General features: G+C 41.7%; 1 protein-coding gene across 5 annotated transcripts in view; it reads left to right on the plus strand.

Moving 5' to 3' along the window:
- LOC124857758 (cadherin-6-like) overlaps positions 1-13,461 on the plus strand; it is a 172,093-nt gene that overhangs the window by 135,272 nt on the left and 23,360 nt on the right. For all 5 annotated transcript variants that reach the window (XM_047349180.1, XM_047349177.1, XM_047349181.1 and 2 more), the window contains 4 exons: positions 1,855-2,149; positions 5,721-5,840; positions 9,470-9,637; positions 11,403-11,590. In XM_047349180.1, the coding sequence (XP_047205136.1) occupies positions 1,855-2,149; positions 5,721-5,840; positions 9,470-9,637; positions 11,403-11,590 (771 nt within the window). The remainder of the gene's footprint in view (positions 1-1,854; positions 2,150-5,720; positions 5,841-9,469; positions 9,638-11,402; positions 11,591-13,461) is intronic.

A 13,461-nucleotide genomic window follows, 5' to 3' on the forward strand; every position in this document is an offset into this window, starting at 1 on the left:
TGGAAGCAGCTGTTTGGCCTACATGCAAAACCCCATGAAAGGTGAAAAATTATCACCACACTTAACCCTGAACAAATAATCTCCACTGTGAAACACGGTGGTGGAAAAGGAGCTACAGGTCCTTCTCAAAATATTAGCATATTGTGATAAAGTTCATTATTTTCCATAATGTCATGATGAAAATTGAACATTCATATATTTTAGATTCATTGCACACTAACTGAAATATTTCAGGTCTTTTATTGTCTTAATACGGATGATTTTGGCATACAGCTCATGAAAACCCAAAATTCCTATCTCACAAAATTAGCATATCATTAAAAGGGTCTCTAAACGAGCTATGAACCTAATCATCTGAATCAACGAGTTAACTCTAAACACCTGCAAAAGATTCCTGAGGCCTTTAAAACTCCCACCCTGGTTCATCACTCAAAACCCCAATCATGGGTAAGACTGCCGACCTGACTGCTGTCCAGAAGGCCACTATAGACACCCTCAAGCAAGAGGGTAAGACACAGAAAGACATTCCACGCCGCATTGAAGCAGTCATTTCTGCAAAAGGATTCCCGACCAAGTATTGAGTGCATAACTGTACATGATTATTTGAAGGTTGACGTTTTTTGTATTAAAAACACTTTTCTTTTATTGGTCGGATGAAATATGCTAATTTTGTGAGATAGGAATTTTGGGTTTTCATGAGCTGTATGCCACAATCATCCGTATTAAGACAATAAAAGACCTGAAATATTTCAGTTAGTGTGCAATGAATCTAAAATATATGAATGTTAAATTTTCATCATGACATTATGGAAAATAATGAACTTTATCACAATATGCTAATTTGTTGAGAAGGACCTGTAAGTTCAGGACAATCCTGGAAGAAGACCCGAGACCGGGGTGGAGGTTCACCTTCCAGCAGGCAGCAAAGCCCGAAGTGATATGAAAACAAATGCAGGCCACACTTTTCAGATCTTTATTTATGAAAAATGTTGAGTATTAGGTGTCCTTTTCCTGCCATCTTACATTCATATAGTGACTGCATTTCTTTCTGTTGCTCTGTACCTCACATCTCAACAGACCAGATTAAAGTAAGCGGTTATTATGACAAAATGTGGAAAAGTTGTAAAGGTATGAATACTTAAATAAGGCACTATCTAGAGAAGCTCCGGAGGATGGTGGAGTCTCGGGGTCTCGCTGTGTGTAGGTTGATCCTCCAGGGACCGGACGGCGTTGTGTAAACCGCACCACGGAGAGCGTGACAACATGAGGGCACCAATCGCAGCGAATGCAGCTTCTCTCTTGGCAGATTTCACAGAGGCGAGGTGAAGCCACGAAGCGTGTGTCATCATAACGCTGTGACAGTTTACTAAAGATGATACGAATCTGTTAAATGACACCAAACACGCTCGATCAAAGCTGTCAGGATTTATTTGCCAAGGCCCAGATTGGTCAGACCGCTGATGTTTGTGTGTGTCGTGTTGAAAACTGCGACTCTGCTTTGAAAAGTGCTTTCTGCTGACAGTTTTTGGTACAAAGTGTTCATTGCAAGGATGTGTTTTTGACAGAGATCCTCTGTCAGTCAAGTAGTCAGCTCTCTGAGCTGTTTCCCTCTTCTCTCTGTTTTTTGCAGCTTGTGATAATTTTACTTTCCCTGAAAAAGCTGCAGCTTGGTGTTCATAAGAGCAAATTAAGCAATTGTAAGAGCTCTCATGAAGCAGAGTTTGAAATAGTGCTATAACAATTAGCAGCAGAAAGCAGCAAAGTGGAAATTTATTAAAATGAACATTACACAAACTGCTGCCTGTTGTTGTTATGAGACTGCAGGGGTTTAAAATGATGTGGCTTCCTTTGTAGCTCCACTCGGACGGGGACAGAGGAGACGGCAGTGTAAAGTACGTCCTCACCGGGGAAGGAGCCGGGACCCTCTTCAAGATCGACGAGAAGTCCGGGGACATCCACGCCACCAAGAGGCTGGACCGCGAGGAGAAGGCCTACTACATCCTGCACGCCAAGGCCGTCAACCGCTTCACTAACGAAGCGCTGGAGGGCGAGTCCGAGTTCATCATCAAAATCCATGACATCAACGACAACGAGCCGCGCTTCACCAAGGACCCGTACATGGCCGGAGTGCCCGAGATGTCTGACGTTGGTATGTTTCTGCCGCTCGCACCGAAATGGTAACCAGAAACATAACCACTTAAACATGTGCCACATTTATTTAAGTTTTACAAAAAATGAGTCTGTAAAATATGATTATTTGATTTTTATTTGACCTTTATGTGGTATTCAGTGCCCTTCACTTTGATGCCCATAAAAACAATTCTGTGAAACCAACTTCCTTAAGGAGTCGACACATTAATGAACAGCAGAGGGTTCTCTGTTCAGATAAGACCAAAATTAAACCTAAATTAAACTATCATTGCATAGCAATCTGAAAACACCATCGCCACTGTGAAACATGGTAGTGGCAGCATCATGCCGTGGGAATTTCTTCAGTAAGACAGTGAAGCTGAATACAGGGCAATCCTGGAACAGAACCTGTTCTAGGCACCAGAAGACTTGAGACTGGGGGGGTTAAACTGGATTTAATTTTGGGGCATCAGGTTAAAAGGGACTGGAGAAAGATGCATGCCACACTTTTCAGATATTTATTTGCAAAGAATTAAAAATTTTGCATAATTTTGCTTTCACTTCCCAAGAATGTGCTACTTTGTGTTGATCTATGATTTAAAATCATAATAAAATACATTGAGGTTTTTGGTTTTAACGAGACAAAATATGGAAAGGTTCATGGGGGTTGAATACTTTTGCAAGATACTGTAGTAAATCTTTGCAAAGAGCTACACTATTTTTGTTATCTGACTGGTTCCTAAAAAACATGGAAAAACAACAGTTGCCTCCAAAGAGAAGCATGCAGCCATCAACACTTAGCTTTAAAATGGCCTCATGTGCAGCAAACCTCTCCTGAGCAGACAGCATCTGAAAGGACCGTCTCCACCATTAAGGTGAGAGCTTGGGTGAAATGAAGAAGCTGCAGGACATGCAGGAGTGTCCAGCAAGCTCCAAGAACTTCTCCACAATGCCACCAGTGCAGAGCTTGCTAAACACTGTAAGCAGGTAGGTGTGTGTGCATTTGAGTCCAGGAACAATTTGGGCATGATTCTCCAGTGTGATGGAGCCCCATGTGACCAGTGATAAAAGTGGAAGTTTTGGACCTGTGTTCTGGAAACACCCGGATCATGATCCCACCGAGCAGCTGTGATTAGCTGGGTTGCAAAATTCTGGAAACGTTTTAACGGTCCTGGAAAATGACATGAATTTGTTGGAATAAACCAACAGGCAGGAATGGGTCACTATCAGTTAGGATTTGGTCCAGGAGCCGATATCCAGCAGGTTGGAGAGAATTATAGACGTTAAAAAGAAGAAGGACAATTTTTGGGCCAGAAAGCAGAACATCTGTGTCTCTGCTGAAGCTTTTAGCTGCGACTCTAAGCCTGTAAAAACAAAAATTGATCACATTCAGACAGGTGAAGGTTGAGCTGTATTAACAGGATTATGAGTCAGACCGGTCGGAGACGTTATAAAAAAGGATCAGTGGGATTTTATCAATCATCATAATGATGCCAACTCAACAAAGAGGGCACGACTAATTAAATGAGAGACGAGGAGCGGCTCCAAGACCAGACTAAACAGCCGCTGCCGCAGATAATCTTTTAAACACAGTATTGTAGTCTATTAAAGCAGAATTTAATTGAATTTAATTAGCAGCACTGTCAGCTGTGTCACCACAGCGAACAAGTGTGGATTTTACTCCTGCGGCTCCTGAAGCTGCACCATTTGTATCGTCATAAGCTCCTGCCATTCGCCTCCAAATGAAAGTTTCATTCTGCATGCAGCTCTCGGTCTAAAAGGGCCTCATGAATATAGATCAACAACATAAAAAGGCTCCCAATCAATACTTGCATGAAAACATAAGAAGAGCTGTCAGCTGTGCTGCTGCTTGCGGTGTCTCAGAGCCACTGCGGTCACACATGTGACACAGTTGTCACCCGGTTCAGCAACCCTGAGTGAGAGAGGGCCGGCACTTATCTGAGGGCAACACGGGTGCCCATGGCAACAGGCGAGGTGTGATGTCAGCGCATGGCAGAGCATGTGTTCACGAGTGACTGCGCAGAGACACTGCTCCTTTAAAAGTGACACTCGCTTTAAGTTTTCTTACAGCTCTGACGCGCGGACTCTGAATGATTACAGGAAGAAAAGAGGAAGAAATGCTGTGATCGCTCCCGGCTTCTTTGTCAGAAACAGATTTAATGGTGGCTGATGTGGATCTGTGACAGAAGAAAGCCTCTTTGAGTCTAATTCCATTGTCAAAGGTATTAGCGATCAGGGTTCGCTGAACTTCCTCAAGAATCTCTCCGAACTGTCATTTAAACCAAATCAGACATCCGAGCTCTTCCTCAGTCTGATGGTTCTGGTTTTAAACTCTTCCCTTCGCCTCACACGGACCTCAGCTGACATCAAATTAGCAAACTTCCATCAGCTCGCTCTCCTCTTCTGTTGCACAATTCTGTATTTATAGCACTTTGCCATTAAATATTTCTACTCAATTAATTTCCCTCTGCATGTAATGAGGCAACACTAGGCCCGCAAGGCGCCATTTGGGAGGTAGCACTTGGCTAACGGTTTCCCTTTGTTCCTTCTGCGAGAGAAACTGGATCACAAATGTTCACCTGAGATCACATGCTTAACTTTTCCACATTTATCACGTTGCAACCTTGGTTTTTATTAGGAATTTTATGTGATAGACGAACCCAAAGTAGAGCAAAAATGAGAAGCGGAAGCAAAATAAGTTGGGATGCATGAAATAAATCAGTATCAGCTGATGTTGGTAATTTTTTAATATATGGGTATCGGTCCGATGAGTGAAACTGGGCTGATATTAACCGATGGTTATTTTCATGCTGTTTGTGTTTCCGGAGGGGGAGGGGGTTGGCCATGTGGTATTTGTTTGGTCATGTGACAGTCATGGTGATGCAGCGCAGGATTATGGGATGTTTAACTGAAGCAGAGAAGCAATGTCAGCATTGTGGTCGTTTTTTCACCATGTCCAAAGAGGAGAGAAATAAATATGAAGTAAATATCGGTCATCGCCCATAACACCAATATTAATGCATCAGCCTAAATGTTCAGATGGGTCTGAACATAAAAATCATAGTTGGGTTTCAACATGTTTTACAAAGAAAAATCTGAAAAGTGTGGCGTGCATTTGTATTCAGCCTCCTTTAAACTGACACCTCAAAATAAAATCCACTGAGAATCCTAACAGATACAATCCAATTAAAATGCCTTTAAATTTATAGCAGTAATGTAACAACAAAGGAAAAAGTTCAATACTTTTCCAGGCTCTGTATTGGTTTCACAGATGCTCTCCATCTGTGGAAACGTTCATGTGCCCCTCGGGGTTTGCAGGCAGAGATACGTTTACATTAGGGCTTATCGATTGCCTGTGGAAATCAATCATGTGAGGGGATATAAGGAGCGTCGGGATAAAGATTGCTTTGGGTAATGTAAAGAGACAGAAGCGATCAGTCACATTCAGAGAAAGATTGGACATCTCATCAGAAGGAGCATCAGCCTGACCAATTATCCACAGGCTCATTCTTCAGCTGCATTCAGGAGGTGATGTGAATCATTGTCGTGATTTTGTTTTCCCGTCGCAGGCACCTCTGTGATTCAGGTGTCGGCCACGGACGCAGACGATGCCACGTATGGTAACAGCGCCAGGGTGGTGTACAGCATCCTGGAGGGCCAGCCGTACTTCTCGGTGGACGCTGAAACAGGTCGGTATCTGCTGCAGTGATCAGCTGGGATTCAGGGGGTCTGTGGTTGCTTTGCAAAGAACTACATATGCTTCACTATACTTAGTTTCTGCAAGCCAATGCTGCATTAACCTTTAATCCAACGTCTTTAACACAACTAGGTCCAAACTGGGTCCACTACTTTTCATGCTTTTATATTAAATCACATTTACATATAAGTTGTTCTGATTTCTAACTGAATAAATCCATTTTTTTACTTTTCAAGGTTGGGATATCTCTAGAAATTGTTAACAATTACTGGAAAAAACTTCAAAGCATTTAAAGTGTTCAAAGTTATTTATTTATTGCTTTTGTTCCCACTTATCCAGTATAACAATTAAATATTTATTTAATCGTTTTTGGTATTTTAATTTTTTTCACTTGCTTTTTTAGTTCAAATTATTTTAGTTTATTTTCAGTTTTTTTTCTTGGTTAATGATAAATTGAGTATTTCCTTATTTATTTTGTTCCTTTTAATTCCCTTTTTATATTTATTCGGGATTTTTTTTTTACTTTGTTTCTTTTATTTCTTTCATTTATTTCTTACTCTATTAATAACATTTATTCCTTTCCTTTTATTTAACTTGTCTGTTTTACATTTTGTGTATGTATGTATATATATTTTTTTTGTTTTTAAAAATGTTTTTATGATTTACTTTTAATTTCCTCGTACTTTCAGGTTATGACATAGTTTTTTTTCTTTTAACCTTATTTTTTACATCTTACTTTAAATGTAATTTTTCTCGGTTCAGCTTTGAGGAAGTTGATGCCTGAGCAGACAACAAGCCGGATGACGTTTAATTCTTGGGTTGCTCATTTTTATAAAATAAAGTTAGTTTCCTTTGATCTACTTACATTTTTAGTACATGTCGAAGGTTTTATTGCAGCAAATGAGAGTCGTGTCAGAGCAGAATCAAAGAGCAGCAACATCTTTTCATCACAGCTGCTTTCACTGTTCCAACAACGCTGTAGAGGCTGGGACCTCCACCTACTGGCTGGATGCTGCCTGGAGGTGGCCGTTGTGGGGAAACATAAACATACTGAAATATTCGGAAGCTGAATTAGAACAATCCCTGACAAGAGAACGTTGTGAAACCAGCCTAATTTTCCCAGAAACACACCCACCTTGTCTCCTCTGATGCAGCTGACGGGCGGAGCGGGCAGGGAAGCGGGATTTGCTGCAAATCAGCCGTCGTAAAGATCTACTTTTAATCATTACTGCGCGATTTGGAACACATCCCGCTCGCGTCTAAACAAAAGAGTCAGGAAAAAAAGCCATTTGCAGATTAGTGAGGGGATTAACCGTAATATGGTTTATCCCACATGTGGTATGTAAGCTGACATCCTCTCTTACACAAAGACATGCCTGGACATCGCGTTATAAGCAGGATTTGTTTCCCACTCCTCCTCTTCTCTGGGTATTGTAGTCATTAAGGAATGACAAAGGTAGAAGCAGGGAGCGAGCTGGTTTCTAGAGCTGCAACATAACCTCAACGATCGCTGTTTTCCTAACAGATTGCTGCCAACCAGATAAAGTGCACATTGTTAGGAAAGGAAGAAAAGGAAGTTTCATTGTTCGTTTTCCATGGAAAAGGAAAGAATGGTTGCTCTAAGCCTCCTCCACCTTCTGCCTCGTTTTAAATTCAGTGAAACGTCTTTTCTTCTTCTTCAAGTAGGAACTGTAAACGTTTCGCTTTATTCAAGGTGAAATTTATTTACTTTGAATCCATCAGAGCCTGAACCCCGACCAGCTTCTCTCCTTCAAATGAGTCCGTTTAGCGGCAGACTGGATTTAAGGCCTGATGGGAGACCAAACGCACCTTTTCAATGCGCTGCCAATTACTGCCTCGCTCAGTCCCAACGCAGAACCAGAGGCGTTTCAAGTAGCGGGCGACTGCGCGCAGCCAAAATGGTTAAAACATAAACAGCGATGAGGCGATCAAGCATTCAGACACCGGCGTGACATTTGGAGAATTAAAGTTTGGGTTTTCTGTGCATTTCAGTTAAAAACACACGAGGTGGTTAGATGATCTGTTCTGCAGACACTGAGAGAGAAATGTTAACAGTTTAAGTCCCAGGTGCTTAATATTTGATATTTTTATTTTGATCAGCAGCATCCACCTGTGGAGGCAGTTTGTTATTTTTAGGCCATATGCTCGTTTGATTTCTCTGACGTTTGTGGTTGTGAGTGAAGCTGCCAGCTGCTCCTCAGTATCGCTGACGTTTCCTGACAAGCAGAGGCAACCTGCTCGTCTGTGTAGCTGTGTTCTCCTCAGGTCTAATATTTAAACATGTTGGCTGAAAGCAGCCGAAACTTTGTTCAATGGTCACATAAAACAAACAACAAGCGAGGGGCAATAATTAGTGGCCTTCATTCGTTATGCTGATCAATGATCATTAAAGACAATCAGGCCTCGTTAGAGCAAACCAGAGCAAGTCTGATTGAGTTCAACTGGGCTAAGAGTCTAATTGTTTTTATTGAATCTCTGGCTTTACGTAACTCAGTCTTACTGGGCTGCATTAAATTGAACAGGATTCTGAGTCCGACTGTTCTGTATTGATTTCAGATGTTTTAAATCATAATAAACTGAACTGGACTTTGAGTTTCATTAGGTCAGGTTAAGGTTTACTTCAAACAGATTCACATCATATTAATTAAGTCACATCTTGACCTTTTATTTTCATGTTCTAAAGGAAGTAGGTAGAAGTATAAACCTACATACATTTATTTAAAATAGGCATCTTGTACATTTTATCTAAACTGATTTCAACTCAGATTCAGGATAAAAGCAAATCATATAAAGTCTAATTCAGTTCTTACTGGATTGACTGGATCCAGTAAATAATTGGAATTTGATTTAGTAAATCTTATTTAATTTAATTGTACTCTAGTTTGATTTGATCAGTCTTGGATTGAACTAAGCTGTGCTGAAACAAACTGGACTGTAGTTCAAGCAGTTGGTTATGTTCAAATGAATCTGACTCTACTGGGTTGAGTTGAAATTGGACTGAACTGGCTTCAGGTGGATTATTTACAGTCGGATTGTGTCGACCTGGACCAGAACCAGAACCTGACTGCATCTAAACATGCCATGAGTTTATAATTCATTATTACAAACAAATAAACTGGCGTATATTAACGAATAGATGGAAAATAACGGTTTCTATTATTCTGCTAGTAGTATTTCTTGTGTTAGACTGACTTGTATTACTAACCCATTTACTACGGTAACCCATATCATGCATGACCAAGGCTTATTTGTATATTACAACAGATTTTCATAGGAAAATTAGATGGGAAATCTTTTCCTATTCCAGTCTGACCAAAGTCAGGTGCCAGAGCTGTTGAAGTGACCACATTTGAAGGGTGATGAGTTCACAGTGTGCTCTCATGCAGAGCAGCTGCTTCAGCTTTACAGAGCAGAGAGGAAAATGGACTAATGAGCTGCTAATAACAAACAAACCAGTGCTGACGTTTAAAACATTGATTTTGCTTCCAATTTTTTTAAATTTTGGAAATAAATCTGGATTTATGTTCAGGTGATTTGAATAAAAATTAACCTGAAAATAAAAAATGAAGTGTTGTTTATTATATTTATTTTGTCCCACAGGCCTGATCAAGACGGCGCTGCCCGGCATGGACCGGGAAGTGAAGGAGCACTACCAGGTAGTGATCCAGGCTAAAGACATGGCTGGACAGATGGGTGGGCTCTCAGGAACAACCACGGTCAGCATCACCCTGTCAGACGTGAACGACAACCCGCCGCGCTTCACCAAGAGTGAGCACAGGCCTTCTGGACACACACGAGCACACACACACACACACACACACACACACACAATGAGTGACCAGTCAACAGCGGGAGCCGGTGCCAGGCTGGCAGCCCCCATCTGGTGTCAGTTTCAAAATGAATTTGGATTATTGCAGGGAGCTCTGGGTTGTGTGCGACTGCAGCGGACCTCTTAAAGGCACAGAATAATTAAATATAGAGCCATATGACGGAGCGAAGGGTCCTGCAAAGTGCACCAGATCAGCCCTGTAATCCCTATTAAATGAAGAGAGTGCATTCACTGGGTTTTATCTCCCCTCCTCTTCCTCTTTCCTTGTCTCTCTCCCAATATGAAGTCTTTCCTCTGCAGCCTTTTACTCCATAAAAACGCTGTTCTCACTTTAGTGCTCAAACTGTCCTCGGTGCCTTCCTCTTTCAGCCATCAATCCACATCCGAAGCCGACTCGCTTTCAGTGGCCTTTTGCCTCTTCCTCCCATCTTTTTCCTCCAGGCATCTGTCCACATTGGATTGACAGACTCCTTTTAGTGTGGACAACGAAGAAGAACAAAGTTCAGGAAACGATTTGTATTTCCAGAGTTTTTTACTGTCCCATCGTCTAAATGTTTTATCCGTCCGTCCATCCGTCTGTGGATCCATCCATCCACAGTCTGTGCATCTTACTGCTGCAATATTTTAGTTCCGACCTCTGTTGAAACCTCTCTAGTAAAGCCTTTATGACACTTTCTATTAATAGTTCATAAATGGACAAAAAAGGGACTGAGGACTCAGTAAATCTGAGTTTGGGGATGTTTGGAGTTTTGACCTATATGTGCAGGAAGCCTGGTGGCAGATCCTGTCATCTCCACGCTGGGAGAAAGAGGGAGGGCGAGGACTGAGAGACAGGCAGACAAAAAACGACAGTGGAGAAAGAGGAAGAGAGATTGTAGAGAGGCACCCAAAGGAGGAAGAGTGTCAGGAAGCGATATCATTGTTGTCTGCCAGAGTGATGCCTCTTCTTCTCCCCCTGATGCTAAATACCTGTTAGCCTCAGGGAAACCTTCTCGCAGCGCTTCCCCCTTTCAGCGAATGTGTTTGGAGTTAAGTGTCACACAGACCTGCCGACTCAGGCGTTGCCAAAACATTGTCAGCATGTTTTATTAGTGTGTCAGTGCTGTTAGTCTCCGCAGGCTGCGAGCGCGTACATCACAGCTGCTCTCTGCTGCCAATTCATTTAAGCATACGAGATGCAACCATCAATCCATCCCCTCGCCTCAAACCAGGAAATCATCTGGTGAAAAAATAAAAACAAAAAAAAAACAAAAAAGGAAGAGGCAATTAATTTATGTTGAGCAAATTGGTCTTGAATTTATGTTGTGTCCTAAACTCAGAGAGTCGATGAGGCTTGTAGCGAGTCAGTTTGTCTTGTACAGCTCATCTACAAATCTAACCGCAATAAATCTATTCACACGCTCTTTCTCTTCTCTGATTCGCTCCTACCAACCTTCTCCCTGATCTAAACACTCTGACTCAAACACTTATGCTGCTTCTTTTCATGTTGACAAGGTCAAAAAAGACATTCTCTCTGGTCAATAGCTCCTGGTGGGAGGAGCTTTTAGGGTTTTGTTTTTTTTAAATCAATGCCATTTTGAAGGTTTGTATCCATACTGGGATTACAGCATGAATTTACAGCTTGGATTTTCTATAACACTTCTACATTTTTGCTAAAAACTCTAAGAACGTCGCACATAATCCACGATTTTTCTTTTTCTGCAGCCCTGTACGAGTTCAGAGTGGCTGAGTCCAACGAGCTGGGCTCCGCAGTGGGAGTGATCCGTGCCGTGGACGCCGACATCGGCCAGAACGCAGAGATGGACTACAGGATCATCAGTAGCGACGGGCCGGGGATGTTCGACATCACCGTCAACAGGAGCACGCAGGAAGGCGTCATCCTGCTTAGAAAGGTCTGCAGTCGGTTCCATGGGGTTTAAAACAAACTTTAATAGATCTCTGTCACGTGTGCCATTTCACATGGAGGCCAAGAAGTAGTTTAGTTAACCAGAGCAGCTGCTTCCAGATGTTTGCTGTGTATCCAATCCCTTGATGCAAACATTGAACATGACCTCTTTTGGTTGTCTTTCAACAATGGTTTGCTTCTCGCCACTTGCCCATAAAAGCCTGATTCGCTGAGTACACGACGGATTCTTCCAACCGAGCTCCAGCGCTCTGCAGATCCTCCAGAGTTAACATGGGCCTCTTGGCGGTTTCTCTTTTTAATACTGAGCCTGTGATTTATGTGGGCAGCCATGTCTCAATAGGCTTACAGTTGTTTTATAACCGAACCCTCTTTTATTTAGGGAGAGTTAAGGGGGCTGCATAAAAATGTGTCTTTCTTCCACTTCACAATTATGGACTTCTGTGGCTTTAGCAGAACCTACCTGGCATGGCAGGGAGGTAATTCAGCCTTTTCATTTAGTTGTGCTGGACAGCGGCACTTGAGGACTGGAGTTACAAATGATATATTCAGGTTTTTGTAACGCCACAAAATGTAAAAAAAAAAAACCTTCGGTCATATAAATACGAGGCCGCTGTGTTTCATCCCATCCCTTCTCAACTGTTCCAGTTTGATTTATTCTCCAGCTATGAAGGCATATAGACTAAAGAGGCTAGCACATATAACAGTTGAAAGCTTTTCCCCCTCAGTTTTTTCTGTAAGGCTGTCGTCACTCTAATTGATGAAAGCATTTATTCCTCCTCAGAGGCCCTCTGCAGACAGCAACAAGATTAAAACATAGAAACCACTATCATCAACTGCATGTTTCTCAGAAAAGACTCATTTAATGTACATTTTTATTTACACTCAGAGCTCATCAAAACAAGATGTGGCTCAGGAGTTCTAATTGAGCAAATAAGTTTCCATTTTCCAGCCACACAGGCGGCATAACAGCTCCAGAGTGCATGAACATCCTGTGTACACAAGGCAGAGGATTGTTGCTGCTGTAACGCCGTGTAGACGCTGTGTAAATCTGTTTTTTCCCCTAAAACGACGCCAACAAACACAGATACGATATTAAACTTTTGATCTTGGAGATTTTTAGTGCTTGTTTACACTCACAGCAGCTTCTGGTGGGGGTCTATTACTGCAGGAAACACACACCTCTGCAGCTCCGCTCGTGTTTACAGAGCAGCTGAGCTCAGTCAGAGGTTATGTTGTTTTAATGCGTATTTTATTAAGTAGTTTCTACACAGCAGCAGGGTGCAGTTTAACTGTGACCTGGAGCTTTTTCTTGCATCACTCTGGAATATTTACATTAAAATAGGATTATGTTTTAGTTGGCGTGTTTCTGAAGTACAGGCTTCTTATCGGAGGCGGTTTTCCTCTGACTGCGTCCAAGTAAAAGCTGTGATTTGGGTTTTTAATGTGAAGAATTGCTTCAGTTCTTTCTGTTTTAAATAGTTCTGTGGAAAAGGATTTGGCCGTTTCCAGATTTCTTCTGTTTTTGCTTTTGCATTGGCATGTTTTAATATCAGACAACCTGAGTATATATAAAAAGTTGTTTTTTAAAAGATGATTCATTTATCAGGTGGAAACTAACTAACTAACTAACCTGGCTCTATCTGTAAGCATAATAGCCAACCTTCTTCAATGATGAATTAAACACGTTTTACAAGTTGACTTCAAATCAACTGGCCAACCTACAGAAAAAAACCCAACCCACTTAAAAAGAACCTGTCTGATGTCTGAAGTAGGCTAAAACATTTCAAAGAGCAGCACATCGTGCCTTGATCTAGAGATACAAGAACAGATGAGAAACAAAGATCACTGATCAGTCTG

Source organism: Girardinichthys multiradiatus, chromosome 21, assembly GCF_021462225.1.
Source record: "Girardinichthys multiradiatus isolate DD_20200921_A chromosome 21, DD_fGirMul_XY1, whole genome shotgun sequence".
In the NCBI taxonomy this organism is placed as follows: Eukaryota; Metazoa; Chordata; class Actinopteri; order Cyprinodontiformes; family Goodeidae; genus Girardinichthys; species Girardinichthys multiradiatus.